General features: G+C 39.1%; 1 protein-coding gene across 2 annotated transcripts in view; it reads right to left on the bottom strand.

Moving 5' to 3' along the window:
- The window catches only part of LOC122801841 (hydroxyacid oxidase 2-like), a 458,779-nt gene that overhangs the window by 98,441 nt on the left and 336,468 nt on the right, over positions 1-23,870 (bottom strand). For both annotated transcript variants that reach the window (XM_044071490.1, XM_044071489.1), the window contains exon 6: positions 17,063-17,221. In XM_044071490.1, the coding sequence (XP_043927425.1) occupies positions 17,063-17,221 (159 nt within the window). The remainder of the gene's footprint in view (positions 1-17,062; positions 17,222-23,870) is intronic.

Raw genomic sequence — 23,870 nt, 5'->3', positions numbered from 1 at the left:
AGGCAACAGCAAGAAAATGTCCAACACCAAAAGGATGTGAGAAGCAATGGGGCTAAATTCCAAAAAGGTCAGCGATAAAGAAGTCAAAAAGTACAGTTGTGTAAGTAAACATACCATAACAGCAGATGTTTGAATTACTAACTATGTGCTCCTCCTCAGTTATTTCTACTAACAGCTTATTAAAAAGATTGAGCTATTATATTGGTCAATTATTGATGCTCTTCCTATTGATCACTGCTGCAGTCACCTTATCTATTATTGGTCATATCTGGCCAAGGATATAACAGCCTCCAAAGGTTCAGGGCACCTTCCTGAAGATGCAGATTGATATTGGAGTCCTCCTGTTCCCTTTAGTTTCAAAGGTGAATAGGGATTGCCCTGAAGCTAACAAAGCTCAACATGAGCTGCCTAAACACACTGATTTGACTGCCAAGCCCTTTAGAGCTTTCCTGCCACCAAAGAGAGGACTCCTGTACAGTCTTTTGAGGATCAATGATTGGCTTGAGCTGGTCTTTTGATGGTTCGAAAAGTCCCTTTGGGTAAAAACCTCCAACAGAAAAAAAATGTTAAAATGTGCTTTTCTGCTTAAGAAAGTTATTTTTAATATAGGAGTTTGTATTTTAATGGACTGCCATGAGACTTAACTATACTTTTAAATGGGAATGCACTTTTTCCTGCCAGTTTAAAAAATAGTTTAAAGTATTTGAAAAAAACATGTTTCCATTGAATAATTGTGTTTATTTTACTTTCTATGGTTGCCAGAGTGTATTAAAGTGCTTTTTTATTGTTTTTTTTCTGGGAAACAAGTGACTTTTAACAACTTTAAAATTTTACTAGCTTATGCTGCTAGTTTTCCCCAGGAAAGAGGCACAATTTTCCCTTGACCATGGAAGAAACCATTGAGCCTATGGACAGTCCTTCTTCCAGCCACAAAACAAATAAATAAAGCATTAAGTAGACAGCCTCTGCTACCACAGCAGGCTAGCAATTTGTTTCAGCCACAGGTGGGTGACTCTGCTGTAATCAAAGCTGGTTTCTCAGACCTCTCATCTTTTACACTGGATCCCTCTGGTGTAGCACCTTAATCCACTAATGAGCAGGGGGTAGCTATGTTGTGATCCTCTTAGTGGGCAAGGGAGTGGCACTCTCTTTGGTCCTGAGAGAGGGAACTGGGAAGGCTTCCCTGTTAAGTCAGAATGTTGTGCCCATCCATGGAGAAGCTGCTGCTGCCATTAACAGCACTTTTGGCCCCATTTTTCCTAGCAAAAAAAACATGTTTGAGCATGTAGAAGGTTCTCGGTAGCTTTGGAAGCTCAACAGCTGTTATATCCTTAGCAGGATATAATCCATATAACCAAGATTTCTACAGCACTGATCAATATGATGAACATCGATAATTGTCCAAAATAATATTTAATTCCTTTTAGCAAGTTATTAGTAGAAATAATCAATGAGGAACACTTGGTTGAATTGGGAGAAGAGATCATCTGTTCACAATGGCATCAAACAAGGTTTGAGGTAACTTTGGGTATGACAGCATGATGAGAAAATGATTTTTAAAGGGCTCATAGCTGGAGCAATAGTTTTGTTGTGTCAGTTCCAACAAGTGATTCAAGGACCCATAAGTTGGAACAGACAGACTGAATAAATAAGTTCCTCTCTGCGATGTTCCTCACATTTATTTGGTAACAATATAGCTTCATACATTCCTACTTTTCTCCTTCCTCCTTATACAATGCACCCATGCACTCCTTTTTCAGAGTTCTGCTCTCATTCGTCATTCGATTGTTCTTCCCTGCTACATTGAATGCTGTTTCCTTTCTATGACTGTCTCTGGTAATCTCTCTGACTTTATTGTTATCAGTTTTCTTTTTGTTTTTCTTGAAGGAAAGGAGCTGCTCCTTACATCTCATTTTAGAAAATCCTCGATCAGGTCTATAATAGGGTTTTCCAGAATTCTGCCACACCAAAATCTTTGTATCCATCCATTGAGATGTTGGATAAACCCCTTAATCTTGTAAAATTAGTGGTTCAAAACTCCAATTTTCATAGATTCCCCCAAAGACAGATTCATAACTAGCTTAAAGCGGACCAAATTATGGTCAGAAAATGGACCTGGCACTCTATTTATTTAATGATTGATTGATTTATTGACATTTAATTACTAGGAAAGTCCAACTAAGTAGCATCCAATTTCAGCTAAGGCCTGAGGAGAAAAGCTCAAAGTATTACAAAACATTTTAAGAATAATAATTTTACAGTCTTTAAAAATAATACAAAAACAAATACAGTTTAAATATTTTTACCAAATTAGACATAATGTGAAAACACTGGCTAAGAACAGACAGAAGTTATATGACAATGATTTAATAGTTAAGAGACATTTTTGCCAGTTTATAGAAAAATTAAAGGTAAGTTAGTATAATACAAACAGGAATTGAGAAAAGCAGGCTTATGGTATATTTAGAGAAAAAGCTGCAGGAGGGAGACATCGATAGAAGTAAGGAAGTGAGTGAAGAAGGGAGAGTAAGAAAATGTAAGGTATGAATACATTTTGTCCACATTTAGGGATATAGTTTTCTCCTGGTGTTGAGCAAGAATAGAACTAACTTTTGGCTAGGAAGTCTTTCAGAATGGTTTCAAAGAATGGAAGGGAGACTATTGACCTGATGAACAGAGATATGGAGTTCCAAGCCTTAGCAACATGGTATGAGTATTGACAATGCCCAGCAGATTTGATAGGTTTGTGGGCATACAGGAGTTTTTGGTCACTGGACACTAATGACCAACTAGGAACATAGTTGTACAGAATGGTATTTAGCACCAGACAAGGAGATGGCTTCTGGATAATTTTATAGTTGGTAAGAAGCCATGAATATATTATTTGATGACGTAGGTCTAACAAATTTAGGATTTTTAGTGCTATATAGTAGTGGCTGCGGTGGTGGCACTGCGTTAGCGTTGTCGCCTCACAGTAAGACCCTGTCCAGTTCAATTCTCAGCTAGAGCGTCTTCTGTGTGGTGACATGCATGAATGGGCGTACCTTAGTTGAAGGTTGTGTGTCAGGCCTGGCAAGCCGGTATGTAAAAATCAACTGCCAATCATTAGTGGACCGGAGTTCTGCTGTGGCGACCCCTAACCGGGAAAAGCTGAAAGACACAAAGTGCTATATAGTAGTGGTGCCTCACAGCAAGAGGTTCTCTGGTTCGATTCTCAGCTGGGGTGCCTTCTGTGCGGAGTCTGCATGTCCTCCCTGTGGTCGCGTGGGTTTCCTCCGGGTGCTCCGGTTTCCTCCCACATCCCAAAGACATGCTGTAGGTGGATTGGACACTCTAAATTGGCTCTAGGTGTGAGTGTGTGCATGTGTGTGCCTTCTGTGGAAGGTTGGGTGCCGGGCTGGCAACTCGACACTGTAAAACTCCACTGCCAATCATGAGTGGACAGGTGATCCGCTGTGGCGACCCCTAACTGGGAAAAGCCGAAAGAAGAAGAAGAAGTGCTATATAGTGGTGGGTTGTGAAAAAGTTATTTGCTACAGATTTAGTAACTGTAATAGCATCATTCAAGTTTTGATTTTTGTGATGCCTGAAGGTTAATAATGATGACAGCACCATAAAGAAGTGTGGGGAGGAGATAAGTAGTGGTGGGGGTAGCTTTAGATGTGTTGAAGTTTTTGGGTCTATGAAGCATCCTTATTTTTTAATTAGTTTTTCTTATGCAATTTTTGTATATGCAAGTCAAATTTAAGATAATTGTCCAGTATCATCCCAAATAATTTGCTATGAGAAGGGTTCATACTAGGCTATCTATGCCTATCATTTTGCTGTGCCTGATCTAGAGCTACTGTCAACCTGGGTCCCCAGATCTCTGATGACTTTTCAGTGGATTGCTAACCTTGTTTTTCCTGAAGGGTGACTTCAATGGTTGCATTATCAAGAGAGAGGACTTTAATTTTGTTTTTTTCATGGGAGAGGGATTTGAGGAAAAAGTAGTAGTTTGTTTTTTTAGACATGAGTATGAGTTGAGTTACAAAGCCATGTTACACTTGCTGTTAAGGCTTCCTGAGTAATTTTTGGAGGTGTGCCATATTGTCAGATGTGCAAATCAGTGTGAAGCCATCTGTGTACTGTATTATGGAGCCCTGTTGTGTGGATGTGTGAGGGGTGTTGGTGAAAATGTTAAAGAGGAGTGGACCAAGGATAGAGCCTTCTGGTACACTGTCTCTGGTGACTGGCAGGTATGTAGAGACAGTGGAGTGCCATTTTACTGACTGATACCTATTAGATAGCTTATGAACTATAAAAAGGTGGGCTGAGAGAGACCTAATAACCTCAGGTCAAATTATAACAGAGTAATAAGTTTAGAACTACTACAAAGCAATTAGCAGAAGGCACCAAGCAGAACAAGTCTTCTTTCATTTCCTAAATGCAGAAAACTGTTAGCCAGGAAGACAAAGTAACTGGCATATACAATGCAATGTATTGGTCAATAGAAAGGACAGTGGCCAAATTAATAAGTCGTCCTTAGAGTGTATCATGAAAGGAGATAAGTGACAGCACAGCAAGCTGGTATTTTATAAATAATCATTTGTCATATAACATGCTTGTGTTACAACTGTGTTAGAATGGTATGTCATGTGTATATCAAACTGGTTTGTACATATATGTGTGTTGAAAAGGTATTTTATAAATTGTTTGTATTTGAAATGGATCCACAGTGTGCTTTACTGGAAAAGAACAAAAATGTACATGCACTACTGTAACTGTCTAAATGTATATATTTTAATAGTGGAAACTGGTATACAGGAGGTTAACTTCAGTCCAGCAAATTTTAGGAAAATAGCTGAAATGAAATTACTTTATAAGCTGTGCAATAGAAAATGGCATCTTTCAGTTTCCAATGCAGCTAGAGACATAGAATCTAGGCTGAGAAGCTTTCTTCAGTGAAGGCGTTTAGCCAAAACCAGTATGCTTTTTCAATAAATTATTTATTCTCTCATACATTGTGCTGGCTATCTTTTTTTTATTTATATACCTTTTCAGGGCTATTGCACTTGCCTACTTGCGAAATATTTTTGTTTGAATTAATTACTAGTCTTGAAAGCATGACGGAATGCAATTATTTTATGACTTCCAGCAGCTTCCAAAGATCTGAGGCCTAAGTATTTTCACAGATAGATGCTAAATACTGCCAGCTTCCAGCAGTGGGGGATTTTGCCTGGGAACTAGAGTCAGATGACAAGAAGTGATGTCGTTCTGCAAGGTATCCCAGCAGTAATATTTGAGATATTCATTTGAGAAGTCTTTTAGTGAGACAGAGCATTCTATATTCTGCATTGGACCTGACAACAGCAACAAGGAAAACATATTCACCACATCTGCCTTGCTCTAATAGTAAGTTACTACAGAACAGTATTTCTCTTAGATACAGTCAGGAATATAGTGACGTTTGGTTTAGATATTCTTCTTTATTTATTTGCGACTGCCCTGCAATGGTGTTTTAAATATTTCCTGTGGTTTTGAACTCGGATGTCACTGTGAATGCATATTTAGTATTGCCTTGTTATTTTATTATTTTTTATTAAATATTTTAAATCTTTCATTGTAGCTGATCTGTGAAGAGATAGTTAAGTTTTGAGAGTACTTGCAAATTTATTTGGTGACACTGTGCAGCCACTCCCAAATTACCATTTGTATTAATACTAATATTACATAGTAAAATTGGACGTTTTGTTAAGGGCCTAAAAGTAGCTGATAAGGGGTTCTGGTAGCAGTGGTAACTACCTTATGGTCTGAACAGAAGGGACATAGCTAGTAAACCTGTGGCATCCTTTAAGAAGGTGTGTGTGTGTGTGTGTGTGTGTGTGTGTGTGTGTGTGTGTGTGTGTGTGTGTGTGTGTGTGTGTTTGTAAAACAAATCTCCAAGAGTGTGTTTGTCAGCTACTTGGGCAGGGACACAAAGCACTGGGTGGACAGAGAAATTGTTGGAGGACTTGGCTTGGAACCCTGGCTAAGGACTCAACTCTATATCTGTGCCAGTGGGGAGTCCTACTGAAGATCTGGAGAAAGGTAGAGGAATCAGTCCTGGACTGACTCTGGTTTCTATGTGCTCTTAAGAGAAATTTCACTTGATGCAGAGAGCTGCATCTGAAAATACTGTGTGTATAACTTGTCTTCTTCTCAGTGAACATCCCCCCACTGTTGCCAGTGGTGAGGACTGAGGCTCCTTGATTACTGGCTCAGTGGAGAGTCATCACAGAGTGCAAGGATAACTGTCAGAGGTGGGGGTATTAAAAATCAATTTCCAGCACAGGCAGGCTTGTATTTCACTAGATGAAACACACAGCAAGGTTCTTCAAGTTAAATTTGCTTACATTGTACATAGACAAAGTTCTCAATAAAAATGTTTGGGAGTTGGCCCTTGTGGCAGAGCTTTAGCAGTATCTAGGTTAGAGGTGCTAACCCCAGACTCTGAAAGGAAAGAAAAGAGAAAAACTCTACTAAATTGTAATATTATATTGAAGCAGTAAAGTTAATATTTATTATAAAAAGTGATAGAGGAAGAACCACAGTGAGCCAGAGCAAGAGAATATGGGGAAAGTAGAAGAACAGAGAGATGGTAAAAAAGTTTATGGATATAAGCGGAAAGTAGGTTAGCAGAAAGTATACTGACAGAGATACACAGTAATACAGCATATATACACAGATGTATAGCACAAGTTATCATAACACAGCACTAAACTGATAAGCACAATATAAAACCATCACTTAATAATATTCCTGAGATTTACCAGTGTGTAAAAAGAGTGTTTTACATGGGTCCCTATTAATTTGATGAAACTTTAGCTTGTCGATCTACAAAACATCAACAGCTAAAGATCAAAATGTCCAAGCCACGAATGATCAGCTGAGTGAATTTCTTCCTATGAAAAGAATTTGCTTGGCCATTACATAAAACAAAAACCTTTCAACCAGAATTAAGTGGGGGACTTTACCCCCCCCCCCCCACACCCCACCTAACTAAATATACTAACTCCGAGATTGCTCCACATTGGGGAAAGGGCAAATTCCCATTAGCAGCCAAGCAAAGTCTTTCCCTGAGAAAAAATTCACTTAGCTGGTCATTCGCAGTTTGGCTCTTTCGATCTTTAGCTTTCGATCTTTTGTAGTCCAACAAGCTAAAGTTTTGTCAGATAAATAGGGACCCTTTTACATATATATATCAAAACACCAAAAACTGACATTACATGCTTGCGAAAGGGCATAGGTTCAGCATACATAAAGCTTAAGTCTTAAAATAGAAATGTAATAAATATGATATGTCTGTACTGTGAGGAGGTTGGTGACTGAGTGAAAGAGGAGAAACTAGTGAGGGGATATTTAGCAATACATTCTAGTACAGTGACCCTCTCCCACCCTCAGGTCAAAGTATATCAGAGTAATCAGTATATCAATTTGTTTAACCTTAAATGCAATCTTCCTAAATAACAAATATCACCTACATCACCTACAGTCAAAGCTATGCCTCAGAAAACCCAGAAGGCACACTCAGGGAAATAGCAGCTAACACACACATACTGTCATTCTCAGTGGAGCCTGAAATACTAAACCCCATAAGGCACGCAAACATACTTCCCAGGAATCTCATCACAGGGAACTCAATTGTAAGATATTCTGATGTCCCTCTAACCAGGGTGAACAAGGAGAAGATAAATGATAGCTGGTTATCTGGAGCCAGAATCCACTAAATCACACACTCACACATGTCATTACATCAAAGATACCAGCATGATCCCACCACAGTCCATATATAGTATCATAGGATCATAGGATTATAGGAAGGTATTAAGCTATTAGCTCTGTGGCCTTTACAAGCCTAGCCAATAATTTATCCCATGCTCCAACAAGTCAGCACACTATGCCACTGTCAAGCAGACACAGGTGGAATCCCAGGGGTGTATTTTCTGTTCCCCATCCAGTTACCCATGTTGTGCTTAAAAGGTTTAATGAGGTACTCTACTTTAGGGGAGAGAGATATTATTCAAAACAAAGTCTCTGGGACACAACACTGTCCCACCCCCATGCCCTATTGATTGATGTCACAGATCAGTTGAAAGTGTGTGTGGGTTACGGTGGAGCTTGACTTGTGGATATGCAGCAGTCCCATCAGTGTGGGGTTTGAGATTGTTTTGTATGCCAGACAGAGGTCACCTCTGAGGAGTCTGTAGGAGACTGAGTAGAAGGACAGGACTTTTAGCCTATCTGCGTAAGGTAGATGTTTGAAAAAAGGACTTCAGAATACACTGTACCACTCAGTTCCTACATTATACGCCCCCAAGCTCTTCAAGCGAAGAGCAAAAAAAATAAATAAATAAAAAATACAGAAAAAAATAATTAGAGAACTGCACTTTCTGTCCCCTAACACAGGACACCCTGGGCAACTGTTCCCTCACCCCACCCTTACTACACTGCCAAGTACAGTGCTTACAATCCTGTCTCACAGTTAGAAAATGAAACACTGGCCATTAGATAAATGAAATTCATCAACAAGCTCTGAGTGGAACACCAGGAAAAGTGGATAAGCAGATAATAAAAAAACATACTTTTGGCTTAAATTTCTATTTTAAGCAAGGGCTAGAGATGCCATAAACAGTATAAAATGTAGAGGTGGAACTTACACATTCAAAAATAACAGTTATTTGGAAAACGTGTTACCTCATCCTCTCTGCATTCCTCATGCATGTACTTTAGATGAATATATAACCATGTAGCATTATAACATCCTATGTAAAAAACACACCACTTAAAATGTCCTCTTCTGAGTTTACTTATTACCTTGGCAGCATCATATGAACATTTTATTTCCAGCCAAATATTCTCACATATTTTCTCAGCTGGCAAGCTCTCAGCACTCTCATTAGCAAGATGTGGAAGAAGAATAAACATCAGCCCACAAAGAAAAGTAATGTTATTTACATCTTCCCTTGGTCAGGTGATATTGAATTCCATAGGATCATAGGTTCATAGGTAGGTACTAGGCTATTGGCCCTAGGGCCTATACAAGCCCAGCCAAAAAGGTACCCTGGCTTTTGCCACCCAAGAAAATTATTTTCCTCTGCCACTGTCGAGCAGAGCCACAGAAGTGATCCCCAGGGTGAATTTCCTATTTCCCGTCCAATCATCAAGATTTTTCTTGAAGAGTGCTAATGAGGAGCTTTGTTTGATATAGATAGGTAATTTATTCCAGAGTATTGGAAGTCTCTGGGACAGGAATCTATCCCTCCGGCATGTTCTGTTTATTGTGATGACAAGGTTTAGGTCCCTAAAGCATGTAGCTCGGAGGGACTGGGATTTCTTTAAGTGGAGCATGTCCAACAGTTCTGGGTTTGACATAGCTTTGTATGTTAGGCAGAGATCACCTCTGAGTAGATGATATGCGATGGAGTAAAGTTGGAGTTTTTTGAGATGCTCTGCGTAGGACATCTGTTTGAGGCCGGTAATCCTCTTTGTGAGGTATTTCTGCGGCCTTTCCAGTTGTTGTAGATGTCTTGTGAGGTACATACCAAAAGGGGCATTGTACTCTATAATGGGTCTAATGAGTGATGAGTAGAAGGAAACAATGACCTCTTTTTTTTCTGGATGAGAAACCTTTTGTGATGAGGTGTGCCATGTAGAAGGATTTCCTGACTACAGTGGCGATATGATTATCAAAGGAGAGACTACTGTCCACCTGTGTCCCAAGGTCTCTTATCACACTTTCAGTGTTAAGTATATGACCACCTATGTTGTAGTTCATGGGTACCGAGTTTTTTACCAAAGGGGATGACAGTGCACATTTTGGCATTGAGCTTGAGGCTTTGACACCAGGCATCTGTCACAGTGAGGCTCTTTTGTAGGATGTCCACATCATTAGGAGTTTCGATTATGGCTCCTAGTTTGCAGTCATCTGCGAACTTCATTAGCCAAGACCTTATGTGTTAGCCTGTACTTCAGAGAAGTAGATACCAAACAGGAGAGGACCCAGGACTGAATCCTGTGGTACTCCACTTGTCACTGGTCTGAAGTCGGATTTGGAGTCTGCTACTTTCACAGTGTGGATTCTGTCAGTGAGCCAGTTGGCAACCCATCTTGTGACAGGGATTTATACCTAGTTTAGTGAGTTTATCTATAATTCCAGTGTGGAGGATGGTGTTGAGAGCCTTGGCAAGATCTAGATAGGCTGTGTGAACCACCTTACCCTTGTCTACTGCTTTGGTGACTGTTTCAAAGAAGTCTATCAGGTTTAGGAGACATGATCTGCCTTTTACAAACCCGAACTGGGTGGGGTCCAGAGTTTGGAGATTGCCAATGTCTTTGTTTATAAGTTCCATGATAATACGTTCCATGGCCTTGCAGACCAGGCTTGTCAGGCTAATGGGGTGGTAGTTCCCTGGGTCTGTGGTGGCTCCCCCCTTGTGAAGTGGGATAACCATCACTGTGACCATTCAGCAGACACAAAGCCTGAGGTGAGGCTATGATTGAACATGGTACTTAGGTGGGGTGCCAGTTCATTCTGTAGTTTGTGTACAGTGCAGCCTGGGATGGTGTCTGGTCCCATGGATGCTGTGTTCTTGGCTTTGGAGAGTGTGGTTTTACCTGTGCAGCCATAATTACAGGAACTTTGCATTCTTCCGGTATAGAGATAGGCCCTTTAGGGGGTGAGAGGGGGTAAAGTTAGCACTGAACCTATCTGCCAGAATGTTGGCAATATCAGTTGGGTCTGTATATTTTGTGCCATTGTGCTGTAACTCAGAGCAGATCTGAGTGTTGCCATTGAGATCCTTGACATAGCTATAGAATGCTTTCTGGTTGTTTTTAGAATTAGTGGAGATTTTGTTTTCATAGCTCGCTTTGGAGGATCTTATAAGGGGTCTCAGCTTCTTACTGAGGCTGACCAGGGAGCTCCTCCACTCATGGGATTTTACTCTCTTTTGCAACAGTTTCTTCCTTCTGTTGTACAGTTTGTTTATGGCAGGGGACCACCAGATTGGCTTCATTTTTTTGGAGGATAGGGTTTTGGTTTTGTTTGGGATAGCATGATCCATGCACTCGTGCAAGTGCTTATAAAGTACAATTGTGTAGGATTCAGTAGTCGTAACTGTATTGTCCATCTGCATGGGTGTCATGAAGTTCACTACTTCTGTCTTAAGAAGCATGAAGTTGGCTTGGGAGAAATTTTTTACCATGGCTTCCTTAATAGGGGGGGAGGCAGGATGTGGATATCTAGGGTGATTAGCTTATGGTCAAATCGGACCAATGAGGTGTTGAGTTCAGGTGGTAACACCAGTCACTCATGTTGGTAATGAGTAGATCTAGGATATTGTTGCCCCTGGTGGGGGTGTGGATAAGTTGATCCAGGGCATTTGAGTTTATGAATTCCAGAAAGCGTTGAGCAAAGGAGTTGGTACATGAGTAGTTTTCCTAGTTAATGGTGGGGTAGTTGAAATTGCCCATTATTAGGGTGTTTGGTTGAAACCTAATATTTTCCAGTACATCAAGAAAAGAGGAATGGGAATCCTGGGGCATGGTGGGGGATCTGTAGCAAGCTACAATTTGGATTGCAGTTTTGCCCAGAGTTAGTTGCACTTGGATAACCTCGGATGCATTATGCTGAGCAACTAGCCTGGAGGTGTGGATATCCTTAATGAATATGGACACACTTCCGCCTTTGGTGTTCCAGTCCAGGTTACATGGCCGAAAAGTGTGGTATGAGTTATAGCCTGGTAGTGCAGGGGTGCTCTCTGGAGCCTTGAACCAGGTCTCTGTCACTGCACAGATATCAATGTTCTCCATTTTAAGGAGTGCCTCGAGTGAGTGCATTTTGAGATTTAGACTTCTAGCGTTGAGTATCATCACCCTCAGTTTTTGCTTGCCTGTTCTTGTTACAGTGGTGAATTTGTCATTTGAACCTTGCCTAAAAAAGGTACTATAGGGGTGGCAAGAACCTTAGCCAGTATCCGGAATCCCACGGGTAACAGATGCAGGCCATCTCTGGCAAAGCATCGTGGACTGCCAACCATGTCATCCCACTCAGACAGATACTGTATCCCTTTAGAATGACACCAGAAGCTTAGCCAATTGTTGAAGTCAATCATTTTGTCCTTGTGCTGCAGTGGTACAGTGGTAGCATTGTTGCCTCACAGCACGAGGTTCTCCTGTTCAATTCACAGGTGGAGTGCTTTCTGTGTGGAGTCTGCATGTCCTCCCCATGGTTGAGTGGCCTCCAAAAGACATTTGTGAATGGGCATGCCTTCGCTGAAGGATGGGCATCGGGCTGGTAACTCGGCACCATAAAAAAAATCTACTGCCAATCATTAGTGGACCGGAGTTATGCTGTGGCAACCCCTAACCGGAAAAAGCCGAAAAGACAAACAAACTGCGGTATCATTCTGGGTGATGGCAGAATGCTACTTATGGCTAGGGTCATACCTGCCTGGGCTACAAGATCGGAGACCTCTTCCATGTCTCTTTTCATGTAGTCCAGGGAGGTACATCTCACGTCATTCACACCAACATGGACAATGATAGAGTCATATTTGTACTTGTTGTGAAGTGACCTGAGTGCGTGGCTTATGTGGCGGATCCTGACACCCGACAGGCAGCTGACAGTAACCTTCTCCTTGTTCAGCCTGGTGGGACATCAGTGTGCCTGACTATAGAGTCACCTATGACTAGTGTGTTGGGTACGTTGTTTTGCCTTATTGGCTGTGGTTGAGTGGCACAATGAGTCTGCAGGCTATGTGTCATTTGGGTTGTGTTGGGGGGTGGAGGTTGCTTGCATTTCTGCTTTGGAGGTCTCTGTTGCTTGAGCAGATTATTATTGAGAGCCTCCATGAATGTTTTTGTGTTTCTATGTGTGGATTTTGTTGGTGTAGATTTAGTGAGACTATGTGATGTGTGCGGTGTGGTGCAAGTGTTTACCTTCTCCTCTTGACGGTCAAGTTCAATCTTGGTTGGAGAGAGCTTTGCCTCCAGTTTGGCTAGACAAGTGCATCTCTCACAAGTTTCTCAGAACAATTCCAGATTTAGATCCATTATTTTCTGCATTGTGTCCATGACTGGGCCTGTGTCTACCCATGTCTGCTCCATTTCTGAAATTTCCCTCACTTTAATGTCCAGAGTGGTAAAGACTAAAGATCATTTCCTCTGACAAACTGTCAATATTTCTACACGTTCATAGGTTCATAGGTGTTTACTAGGCTAATGACAACAAGGGCCTTTTTAAGCATAGCCATGCATCCCAAATCTTTGACAATATCTGATACCCTTGATAAGTGTAAGCATGGGCCTGGAAGATCGACCATTTACAGGTTACCTGTGTCCATTACAGACAGGTTATCTATGTCCATTACAAACATAGGGGCCAAACCAGGGATGAATTTTTGGTTTGCCATCCAATTTTCTAAGTTGCACTTGAATTGGGTTAGGTAGAAACTCTGCTTCACATGGATGGGGAGCCTGTTCCATAGATGGAGTAGTCTCAGGGATACATACATATCTCTCCAGCAGGTTCTATTTATATCACAGGCAAGGTTTAAGTCTCTAGAATGGGTAATTCTAGTGCTGTTTGTTTTGTGGATATGCAGAAGGTCTGTTAGAGTGGGATCTGACAATACCTTGTATGCCAGGGACAGATCTTCCCTTAAAAGCCTGTACAAGACAGAATACAGGAATAGGGCATTGAGGTGGTCTGCAGAGGACATTTCACTTATGTCCTGTATTCTTTTAGTGAGGAATCTTTGTGGATGCTCCAGTTCTTGCATATGCCTGGCTAGGTATATACCAAAGAGGGTACTATACTCAATGATAGGTCTGATGAATGCTGATTACAGTGGAGCAATGACTTCCCTGGACTTAGATGCCATGTCTTTATTTATAAGTTGTGCAACATAGAATGTTTTCCTCACCACTGTAGACACGTGATGGTCAAAGGCTAGATTACTATCTATGTGTCCCTAAGTCCCTGACTACAGGGTCAACTCTAAGGGGTGTGTTGTCAATATGATAGTTACCAGGGATGAATGACTTCCCAAAGGATACTGTTATGCATTTCTTGGCATTTAGTTTTAGTCCATGGCTCTGACACCAGTTGCTTGCCTGTGTCAGCCCCTCCTGGAGAACTTTTGTATCAGTGTGAGATTTAATGTCAGCTCCTAATTTTCAATCATCTGCAAATTTAGTCAGCCAGAGACCACTGACATTGGCCTTGACTTCTGAGAAGTAAATATCAAAAAGGAGCAGTCCAAGGAGTCTATGAGCCAGTTGGCTATCCACTGGGTGACATACGGGTTTGTACCTGACCTCTTGAGTTTGTTAACAATGCCTGAATGGGGTATTGTGTCAAATGCCTTGGCCAGGTCAAGGTAGGCAGTGTGAACAATTTTGCCCTCATCCATTACTTTGGTGACCTACTCAAAGAAGTCCACCAGGTTGAATAGGCATGATCTGCCCTTGATGAAACCAAACTGGGTTGAGTCCAGTGTCTGGAGGTTTACTATACTCTTTTGATCATCTGCATGATAATTCTTTCCATGGCTCTACATATAAGACTAGTGAGACTTATGGGTCTGTAGTTTCCAGGGTCTGTAGATTGCCCACCTTTGTGCCTTTCTCCATTCATGAGGCATGATGCCTGTTTGGAGGCTACAGTTAAATAGTAATTCCAGATGCCCTGATCGATCATGTTTCAAGCTATTTAGAAGGCATCCTGGGTATTGTCTGGGCCCATTGATGCAGTGTTCTTGGTCTTAGAGAGAGCATTAAGTACCTGTTCCCTAGTGATAATAGGGGGAGTTATATTCGATGATATTTCCTGAGGGAAGGTTAAGGGGGAGAGAGGGCTAAAACTGGAGTTAACTGAAAGAGAGGGGTTTATCTGGTAGCACTGCAGACAGTAGAGAGTAACTGTGCATTGGTATTCCTGTTTGTGCCCATTTCTTCCCCAGTATCAGCTCATGTCCAGCTTCCTTTCCTTTTTTAACGCTGTAGATTTATTTGGAGACATTGAGGTTGGTCTATCCCTCTTTTGTATACTGAAACTAGAGATTTCTGATGAACTACTTCTGCAAAAGTGTTTCTTTCCAGAATTATATTTGCCTTTAAAAATTGCTGTGCCACTTCAGAGAGTTAAGAGTTATTTTGGTATTGTATTTTGTGAGTTGAATCACAGCAGGAAACTTCATTTACACCAGATATTCCAGTTTTCTACTTCTCTTAAGAAATGGAGCTATCATCGTATGTCTATTGTATAATGTCACAATATAGTCTGGAATAATATAGCTTGATCCTGAGGTTTCCAGCTTTTTAGGATGCTTTCTTTATTTGTATAATCGAGGCATTACACTATAAAATGTCCAGGAAGCCCAGATTGTGCATTACAGGTTATTCTATGGGCTCATTCAGTTATTGTTAGGGAGTTTAACCTTAATAAGATACAAAATCCTTTTTCAATAAAAAAACATCAGGTCTATACCTTCCACCTTTTCAGGTAACCTGATTATTCTAAAATTATTTCTTTGGGCTCAGTTTTCAAGCTCCTTCACGTGCAACTCCCTGGAATGAAACTGTAAGTTCTATATCTTGGTGGAATATTTTTCCATAATTGACCTCTGTCCCAACAAATCACTGCATTGCTGGGTTAGTGTGTTGCCTGTATGGAAGCTAGCTGAAAGTCATGGTTGGCTGTAATAACATTAATTTGCAAAATATCCCCCGCTGTGGGTTTCATCAGTAATGAAAATGGTTCGGTCATCACTCTGACAGCCCTCAGTTGATCAGGTCAACTGACATTTTACCCCACTGTCAGATTTGTGAGTTCAAACTCTCAGCAGATCAGTACAGGTTAAGACTACAGTGTACTTTTTGTACTTGTCATTCTCAGAAAACTGGCTGCTTTTCAAGACATGTAGGCACTTTGGGAATGCTTAATCCATAATAATCGTACTTTTTAGTGCATGCGGATAGCCAATAATACTGTATTCCAGTTCCCTATTACGCTGTCGCAGACGCAGGTTGTCGAATGCGTCTTTGTTGAACTGAAAAGTGCAAAAAGGCAAAATAATGAAGCAGCTTTTCAACGAAGGGCCGCTTTCGCTACTTTTCCATTTTTGGCATTGTAGTGCGATCTCGGAGTTGGTATATTTAAGTAAGGAGGGGTGTGGGCATCGGGGGGTGCGGGGTTCGAATCCCCCCACGTTATGTAATGTTTTGCAGGTTTTTTTTTTTTTTTATTTGGGAACAGCGATTTAAATCGCTGTTCTGAGGTTTGAACATTGTAAGCTTTTGCTTACATGGGGTCGATTATGTGTTATTTGCTCTTCTGGGCATGCAATATCATAATATAGAACCCTGTATTCCATACCTGCATGAGGAGCACTTGCCTGCAGGACTGCATCTCTTGGCATGTATCAGTGCACTCTCTCATTAGCACAATATTTTTTGGTGTATTTTTTTTCTGGAAATAGTCTGCATGTATCAATAAGTCAGATTTCAAAAACCTGATGTTCTTTTCTGGTTTCCGTAACTAGTTCCCAGGTTCCTAGTCATCAGTGATGAGTTTGCATTGTTGTCTTGGATAGCTGCCCCTGAGTACTGTAGAAATTTGTTGAGTATCTTATATGAAGATGGTTGAAGCAGAAAATGAAGAGGCAAAAGGGGTGGCTAAAAATAGCACTGTTTATGGCTTGTTTGCTTACTTATCTACTTATTTTTAGATGATAACATGTCAGATGCCTTGTTTTTGTAGCAGTACGCAACCTGGGAGGAATGCACATGCACAAATTTAATGAGTGCTTATAGAAGTATCAACAAATGTGATTTAGACATTGATATTTTTCAGACTTCAGAAGAAGGTGTTGCTTGCTTGAAACAATATCCGAACGTTCTTGAGATGGAGAATTTGATAGTCACCACTTTACATTATAACATTTGTGTTTATCTTTTTAACATTTAATCTAATAAATGTTGCACAAGTAAGAAATGGCAGCATTTTTAAAATGTACTACAAAAACAAAAAGATCTTTACCTTGTATGACAGACCCCAAACAACTGGCCTCCCGATGAACACACACTTTGCTCCAAGTGCAAGTGCCTTTAATACATCACATCCTGTACGGATTCCACCATCTAGATAAACTTCAATCCTTCCTTGAACAGTATCCACAATTTCTGACAGTGCATCTATCTAGAAAACAAAATACATGGAATTTTAAAATCTGAATGAGTAATGAGAAAATGTATTCTGATTTGTAATTTTGAAGGTAAGACTGGCTTAACATATTCAGAAAATAGAGCAATACATCAATATATGACCTTTGGAAAATGTTCTCCAATGTGCATGCATTAATTAATGTTTTGCACTTATTCCACAGTGGATCGGACTTCTTCACATGCACAAAATTACATGTTTTATAATATTCATCAAGCAAGAAGAATGGTCCAGATTAAAGGCCACTGGACTCAAAAAGATTTATTGGCACTATAAATTAATTACCCCCAGTAAGATGCTGATTTGTAACAATAATTACTTAAGTTACAACTTCAGTTTAATGCTTAGTATCATGTTGTAATCTAAACATTGCATTCAAAAGTAGTAAAGTGAAATGTAATGATACAATGGTGAATAAAGAACAAATAATACATTTAATGTGCAATTATTCAATGCAAATGCAGATTGAGGGGAAAATGCAGCTTAAACAATTACAAAAGTAAATGTGCATGAAAACAACTTATGTTATATTTCTACAGACACAACAGCACTCCAAAGGGTAAACGCACCATTGCCACTAAGTAAAAAGTCACAAAAAACAATAAAATAGAAGGCAATGATACAACCACGATGTAGAAGGACTATATAACTTTTTAATAAAACTTGAAATGGTTTCAAGTTTTATTAAAAAGGTATATGGTCCTTCTACATCGTGGTTGCTTCATTGCCTTCTATTTTATTGTTTTTTTATGTTATATTTCTGTTAAGTCTTATCTAATACATAAAGTCCAGAACAGCTATTCTCTAACAGGTTGGAAACAGGATCCACACATTGTGATGACAGGTTGTTTTGGTCAGCTAAGTACAAGGTCTAGCAACCTGCCATAAAATGGAAATATATTTCCAGGTTCCAAAGTCCCAAATGCCCAGACCAAGGCCTGATGCATTTATAAATGGGTCATGTTACTCCAGAGTTTTTTTAAATAAGCCAGATCCAGTACCTGCAAAAAAGCAAGTCAAAGGACGACAACATTATAAACAGGACCACTGAACAAGTGTCATGTCTTGTAATTATCAATAAGTAGCAATGTAACGACTCTTTATATTATGAGTAGAACAGCACTCAACGTTTTCAGGAATCCAAGCAGCCTGTACATCTAGCAGAAAGCAAAGTCATAAAGTAAAACTTCTGAATTCCAGATCAGTGAAACAAATTTCCAAAAGCCAAATAGCATACAAAACAGCCTAGAGTTATTATCCATAGACAGTCATACATCTAGCTAATTCTGACGTGCATTCTGTATATTCAGGGCAATGTGTATGAACCTACAATATGTCTGTAAGAAGCTAACCCTTTTACAGTCCATTTCTGTCATAGATAGCCATGAATTTCAAAGTGAGTTTTGGCATTGCATTCATGACTCATGATATGTTGTGAAGAAGTTCAGATGAGTAATTTTTAAGAAGTAGGAATAGTCCCTAAAATTAGTTTTCACATTTTTATATATACTACATATCTAAAACCTGTTTTTTTTAATTATGAGTTTAGCAGAAATAACTTTTGTCACTAGCAAGCGTGTCAGTCTTCATCCTCCTGATTCTTACAGGTTTATTGGTAACATTCATTTGTCTAAACAGGGATATTCTATTCTTCTTCTTCTTGTCACTGTATGTAAATCACAAAATAACATACATTAAACAAACTCAGTCAATTTATTAATGCATCTGATTCGCATTCTCACCGCTGCAACCTGTCTCAGCAACCACTCTTTGTATTACTAACAAAGCTGCTCCTCAACCATCTGCAATTGAATATAAGTTCTTGCGGAACAGGTTCTGCTAACTTCTTCCTAATAAGTGTTTTTTGATCCCACGTTACCGGCCACTCTGACCACAGACATTAAGTTCAATGACACTGAAAAGAATTCTGTTTATTCTTTGTACCACTGAAAGACCCTCTCTCTAGACTTGCTCCTACTTTGTTGTACTCCCTCATACCTAGGGCCACATTCCAAGGACCTGCTCTCAGTGTAAGTGCCTAGCCCTAGAATCAGATATCACATCAGTCTTCCCCTTATTCAGACATGTCCTTTTAGCATACCTCAGTAATTTAACACAGCGCGACTGCTTCAATACTATTGTAAAGTCATGCTGTCTCTGTCTACTCCCTACATGCCATGTCCATGCCATTATAATATATAATCACATCATATTTAATCTGAATGTTAATAAATTACTTTTGACAGTTTGAAAATTTTAACAGTAATTAAATATATCATAACTGCTATCATATTCCGGTTGTGTAGATTACTTAGTAACTACTGATATATTCCAGCTGTCCATACTAATTCCATTTGCAACTAGTAATTTCCATACATAATTTTCCACTACTTTTAATGTAGTTCTAGACTTTTCTTTCAATTATTCATTTTGCAATTGTTATAAAGCTGACTGTTTCTTCTGGTTTGATCATGGATGAAAATTATATTTGGACAAGCCCTATGACATATTTTACAAATGTTTAGATAAAACAAAAGAAAGAAACAGATTAAAAGTATAAATTATGTTACTTGGTTTTTGATTATATAGTATTTATGAAGATCAGTTTCCATGTTCTAAACAGTGAAATGTCTCATGATCAGGAGTAATAAAGCTTTGGACACAACTTCTTTATGGCTTCGGTTTTCAAATTTGACTTGGAAAGTGAATTCACATATACTGACTGTAAAACAGCCTTTTGGCACATAAATTCACTACCACACTGGCATAGTATTTGTTATGGAGCACTCAAGTTTAAGCTGTACATTCCTGATGAACTAACAGACAAATAGCTAAAGTGAAAATCCCAGAATAAATGTTATCGCACCTATATCTCTTTTTGCCTTTATTTGGTGGACTAAAGGCATATCTGCTATAAAGACAAAAGGATGAGGTTACAGCTCAGAGCAGAAGGGTCAGTTAAGAATGAGACATTAAAGGTCGTTTCTTAGAAAATAAAATGACAAAGCAGGAAACATTTCTTTCAGTTACAGGATAAGGACAGGCTAGACACTTACTAGTATCCATGTCACAAATTTGGCAGTGAAGAATTTGGCACCCACAATTGTCATTGGTAAACATACTTAAAAAGGACACAAATACTTCTGACAAACTGAAGGGGCAGATTTAGTTGGTCTAAAAATATACCAGAAGTTTTAAAATACAAATAAAATTATTTTAATAATTTCATCCAAGTCTTGTTTATATCAAAGCAATTTGCTACCCTCATAAGACAAAATAAGATGAATGTATCAGTCCTTTGAAAATGCTTCTGTTGTAAGATAATACTTAATAAGTAATTCCTGATATGAAGTATTTACAGGACACAGTAGAATGGCAGAGTTGTTGAGATCAATTATCAGGTAAAAAATAAGCTGGACAAAGTTGTGATCAGACTCCATGTTTTACTGCTGAGAAGCTTTGGACAGAGCAGCACCTCATGAAAGATCTTTTGTGAAGTGAAGAACAGGCACATAAACTTAACTGAATTAGAAGTCTCTGTCCAAAAAGTTACATCCAATGCCATAGTAAGGTACCTGTTTGTTGTTTTTCTTTCGGCTTTTCCTGGTTAGGGGTCGCCACAGCGGAACTCTTGTCCGCTAATGATTGGCAGTCGATTTTTATGGTGCCGAGGTGCCAGCCCGACGCCCAACCTTCAACGAAGGCACACCCATTCACGCATGTCTTTTGAACACCACTCAACCATGGGGAGGACATGCAGACTCCACATAGAAGGCGCTGTAGCTGAGAATCGTATGGGAGAACCTCTTGCTGTGAGGCGACAATGCTACCGCTGCACCACCGTGGCTATATACCGTAGCAAGGTATCTGAATGATATGAATTATAGAACACTGCTCAGGAAGTGGTGAGTCACTGACATTGCTTCTATAGACACTGCATCTCCAACTGTACAAATCAAGGACCTCATCTTATTTTTGGGAATTATACAGTAAAGGAGGGTGTGTAGAAATAGGCCTCCCCCTCCTAATATCCTTTATATTGCATTTATTCCTAGGCCTATATAATGCAAAACACCCTGAAATTGGCAGAAAGTATTGTCTGCCTTGCACAGCTAGAGTCAAGTCATTTTGTGGCACAATGTCATTGACTGCCTTTCTAAAACTTTCATCATCAACAAAATATTAGGCATACATGCACATGGGATAATACGCTAGACATAACGAAAATGAAAAATAGCAACTAAATCTAAGCTTTGAAAGATCCATGTGCTGAAATAATCTAAGTGATGCAATGTGTTTCTTTGAGAAGCATCTTATTAGATATCCACACAATTATACCAATTTAATCCATTCAATGCTTAGTCTGCTCACAGGGAACATGCCCTGTACTCTCCTCACCTGGTTGCAAAGAATCCTTATGCAATCAAGGAATAGTTGTTTCATTACCAGAAACAGGGACATCAATATGTCAATGGCTCAAAGAGTTGTTCACACAGGTTTGATACTAGCAGAACAGACAATTGTGCAAAGTACAAGAGTTCTCACTTTATGAATGTTAGGGGTTCAAACATTATATTAGTAATGTTGTAAAACAGTTGCATAAATGACTTGTGATGTAAGAAGGATATGATTTGAAACCACATTACAGACAGTAACCTTGGAAACATAAGTAGATACACTGTTACATTTCAGTGCATAAGTAGATACACTGTTACATTTCAGTGCATAAGTAGATACACTGTTACATTTCAGTGCATAAGTAGATACACTGTTACATTTCAGTGCATAAGTAGATACACTGTTACATTTCAGTGCATAAGTAGATACACTGTTACATTTCAGTGCCATTACCATTTTCTTAGTTGATTTTCTGACAAAGCCCTCCCCTGCATCTCTAAAGCTAACAATAACTCAGGGAAAGCTCTTTTTTCTCATGCCATAGCTAGATCTTGGAATAACCTCCCCCTTTCTCTGACCTCTGTCCCCACTAACGCACATTTCAAAAATGGTCTCAAATCACATCTTCTGAATACATGGCTATGTCCATGCATCACTTGAATCTCACAATCTCAGCACACTTTACACCTTCTTTCCTGCTATCTCTACTGTATGTACAGTTAGGTTTCTTACTGTCAACTTGAAATTGCATAATATGTCATGTCTAATCATATGATCTTTTTATTCTTTTATCCTATCTCACAAATCAGTGTTAAAGCTTTGATGTATGAGACTCTCTGTCTTTGTAAATTTACTCACTTACTGCTGATGTATTGTTTATTCTTTAGACTGGATTGTATGAGACTTTTTATGTGTGTACTTACCTCAGTTATCACTGTTATATGATTGTTTGTATTGCCATGTTGATGTTAATATAATTGTGGAGCTTTTCTCCCAGGGCCTGCGCTGTAAATGGACCTGTGTCCAGTCGGACTATCCCAGTAAACAAATGTAAAATAAATAAATAAATAAAATAAATTGTTTTCCGTTATTTAAATGACTTGTGTATATTAAACAAAGTAAACCAACAGCTTTGAAAATCAGCATGGAAATTCTTTAACCCATGTACCTTCTTTCATCTCCCTCTGAAGACACTTCGTCAGACAAAACTGTGAATGATATGGGGATTTAAACAGACAATTCAACCAAACAAAACTACAGAAAAGGTGAATAAGCACAGAAAAACATGAACAATTCTATATTAATGTCTCTGGGGCCAGTTTTAAAAGCTGCTTTGAAGTTACCGTACTCATTTAGTCCTGGAAAAACACAGGACAAAGAAAACTCACAATCATATTCAAGAAAATCAAACTCATTCTAAATATCCACACCCCAAACATGCAAACTGATTTTATCTAATACATAAGCAATAAATCAAATCAAATGAATACACATTTCACTGTGCTTGTAAAGAGCATTTTTATTGTCCCCTTTCTAAATAGCATATCTTTGGTCATATACCATTGTACTGATCCTCCTGGAAGTACACTATATAAAATATTAACTAGGATGTAGAGCTAGTTGCCTAAACAACATTTCTGACTTATAGTTAAAATGTCCTGGAGATTAATATTGTATGTTGGCATTATTACAATAAAATAATGGTACATTAGCAATATATCTATAATATTTACAAATGTTATAGGCAAAATTGCATCTTGGCCTGTTATTCCTTGCTGATACCACTGTGTCATCTTTCTCTATTGCCTTAATACTAACACATTTCTTATCAATAAAATAGTGCATTACAAACAATTTCATTAATGTACACATTTACTTGCAAGATTTTCAATTATTTTTAATAACGTCCTTAATATCATGACATTTAAACTATATGCTAACTGAAAAGATAAAAACCTGGAATCCAAATTAGGATCTGAAATGTCTCTGTCTCTGTGTATATATGAAGTTATCATACAAATTGGTTTGCAAACATAAAATATTCTTTCTCAAATTTTATTCTTAAGTTTTTGAGTAAGAAAGAAGAAAACCGTCTTGCAGAAAACTTTTAGCCAAATGACCACTTTCTTCATAAAAAGTACACTGGCATCTGTCACCTGACATATTGCCCCTTCTCCACATTTTTCTGATGTGGAGGGGGTGCATGCTATTGACACTCAAGTAAGAA

The sequence above is a fragment of the Protopterus annectens genome, chromosome 5.part0, assembly GCF_019279795.1.
Source record: "Protopterus annectens isolate FY-2018-M chromosome 5.part0, PAN1.0, whole genome shotgun sequence".
Lineage (NCBI taxonomy): Eukaryota > Metazoa > Chordata > Ceratodontiformes > Protopteridae > Protopterus > Protopterus annectens.
The sequence above is the reverse complement of the archived record's forward strand: the minus strand, read 5'-3'. Positions and strand labels throughout refer to the sequence as shown.